Source organism: Brassica oleracea, chromosome C4, assembly GCF_000695525.1.
Source record: "Brassica oleracea var. oleracea cultivar TO1000 chromosome C4, BOL, whole genome shotgun sequence".
Classification (NCBI taxonomy): Eukaryota; Viridiplantae; Streptophyta; class Magnoliopsida; order Brassicales; family Brassicaceae; genus Brassica; species Brassica oleracea.
Window position 1 is genome coordinate 24,751,659 of NC_027751.1, and position 1,755 is coordinate 24,753,413.

General features: G+C 50.9%; 1 protein-coding gene across 1 annotated transcript in view; it reads right to left on the minus strand.

Moving 5' to 3' along the window:
• Positions 1-884, minus strand: part of LOC106338470 — a 3,402-nt gene extending 2,518 nt beyond the window's left edge. The window contains exon 1 of the mRNA XM_013777440.1: positions 23-884. Within this exon, the coding sequence (XP_013632894.1) occupies positions 23-884 (862 nt within the window). The remainder of the gene's footprint in view (positions 1-22) is intronic.
• Between the last annotated feature and the right edge of the window lie 871 nt (positions 885-1,755).

Genomic DNA, 1,755 nt, shown 5'->3' on the forward strand with positions numbered 1-1,755 from the left:
GACCTGTCAGGGCCGAGCTTACGTCGCTTCTGGCGGATAGGTTTGAATGTTGGGTCGACGTTTAGTTCGTGAGTCGTTATAGTCGGGTCAATGCCCTTCATGTCTGCCATAGACCAAGCGAATGTAGACACGTTCTTCCTGAGGAAATCCAGAATTGACTGCTGCATTTCCTCAGAAAGGATTGCACCAACCCTTACGGTTCGACTTTGATCGGCATCGTCAATAGGTAACTCGAGAACCTCGCTTTCCTGGGAACAGAATTTTGAGGTTGGGGGAGACACAGAATTAACGGGTAGAGATGACCGTTGGAGTTTGACTGTGGCGACTAGGAGATCCCTAGCGGCCTTTTGATCCCCTCGCAACGTTTTTATCCTTCCGTCCGTACCAGGGAACTTGACGCACTGGTGGTAGGTGGAAGGAACGGCTTGCATCGAGTGTAGCCAAGGGGTGCCGAGTATAGCGTGACACGGAGCTTTTGTGCTTACAACGGCAAACTTAACCGTTCGAGTAACGCCACACGCGCGTACCAGGAGGCGGATCGTTCCCAAGATAGTTTCGGAGGATCCATTGAATTCGGTTAACGTTCTGGAGGACGCTTTTACGTCGTCAAGATCAACTCCCATCTTCTGCAGAGTTCCTCGGAAGATGAGGTCGACGGAACTTCCGGTGTCAATGAGGATCTTGGTGACATCATACTCTCCAATTCCAAGGACGACGAGAAGAGGATCATTATGGGGAGCGTGAACTCCTTCAGCGTCGTTTGGTGAGAAGGTTATCGGAGGATAACTTGTTGGTTTAGTCGGCCACTTCTGGGAAGTCGCGACTTGTAGACGATAGTCTTTTACAGAACGAACAGAGTCTCCGCTAGGAGGGGAGCCTCCCATGATGACATTCAATGACTGTCCCGTTTGTACTCGCTTAGAGTCTAGCAAGGTGCGGAGGTCTGTGGATATGTTGGTGTCATGCGCTGGAGGTTGAGAATGACATTTAGCTCGTTCCAACTGTCGTCATAAGTCCGTTGGTTTTGAACGGTTGAGCTGTATGCGAAGGTCGCATGCGCCAGCGTTGAGTTTATCTCGGAGGTCGCTAATTGGCCCTTTGTTGTTGTTAGTGTCGCTTGTCGAGATACGTCGAGACTTCCGTGTATCCAGCATCGTCCGGAGATCTCTGTGCTTGGGACTGCTATCATTTTCGGACTCGAACTTCCGTTTCAGGACGTCTCTCAGATCTCCGAGTACAGGTACATCGTCGTTATCTTCGTCGGACGACAAAGATTGCTGAGAGAGTATAACCTCGATGCGTCTGCGATTAGCAGGATGCTCTTCGTCGGCTGAGGAGTCTCCCTCACCGTTATCCTTTGAGGTTTCCTCCTCGTCGTCTCGTCGTTGAGCGTCGTTTTGTCGACCTTTGCCGGTGGCTTTGCGCTGGGCTCTTCTTTCCTTGTTCTTGCTCCAGCTCTTGCCATTCTTTGGTTTTGCTTTCAAGGGTTCGAACTTAAATTAACCGCTCGCAAGGGACGAGATATAATGCGCGTAGAGTGATTTGCATTCTGTCGTATCGTGCCCTTTGACATTGTGATACTTACAGTGTTTGGTGAGATCGACGGTTCTGGAAGGTCCTGCCGCTGATCCTGCTGCTGTTGTAGTTTGGGTCGAGCAAACGGCGTCGACTGGTTTGTCGGACGAATCGAGCTCCCTTACCCACTTGTTCCATCCCTCTCCGCGGACTACGAGAGTTGAAACCGGCACGTTGTTC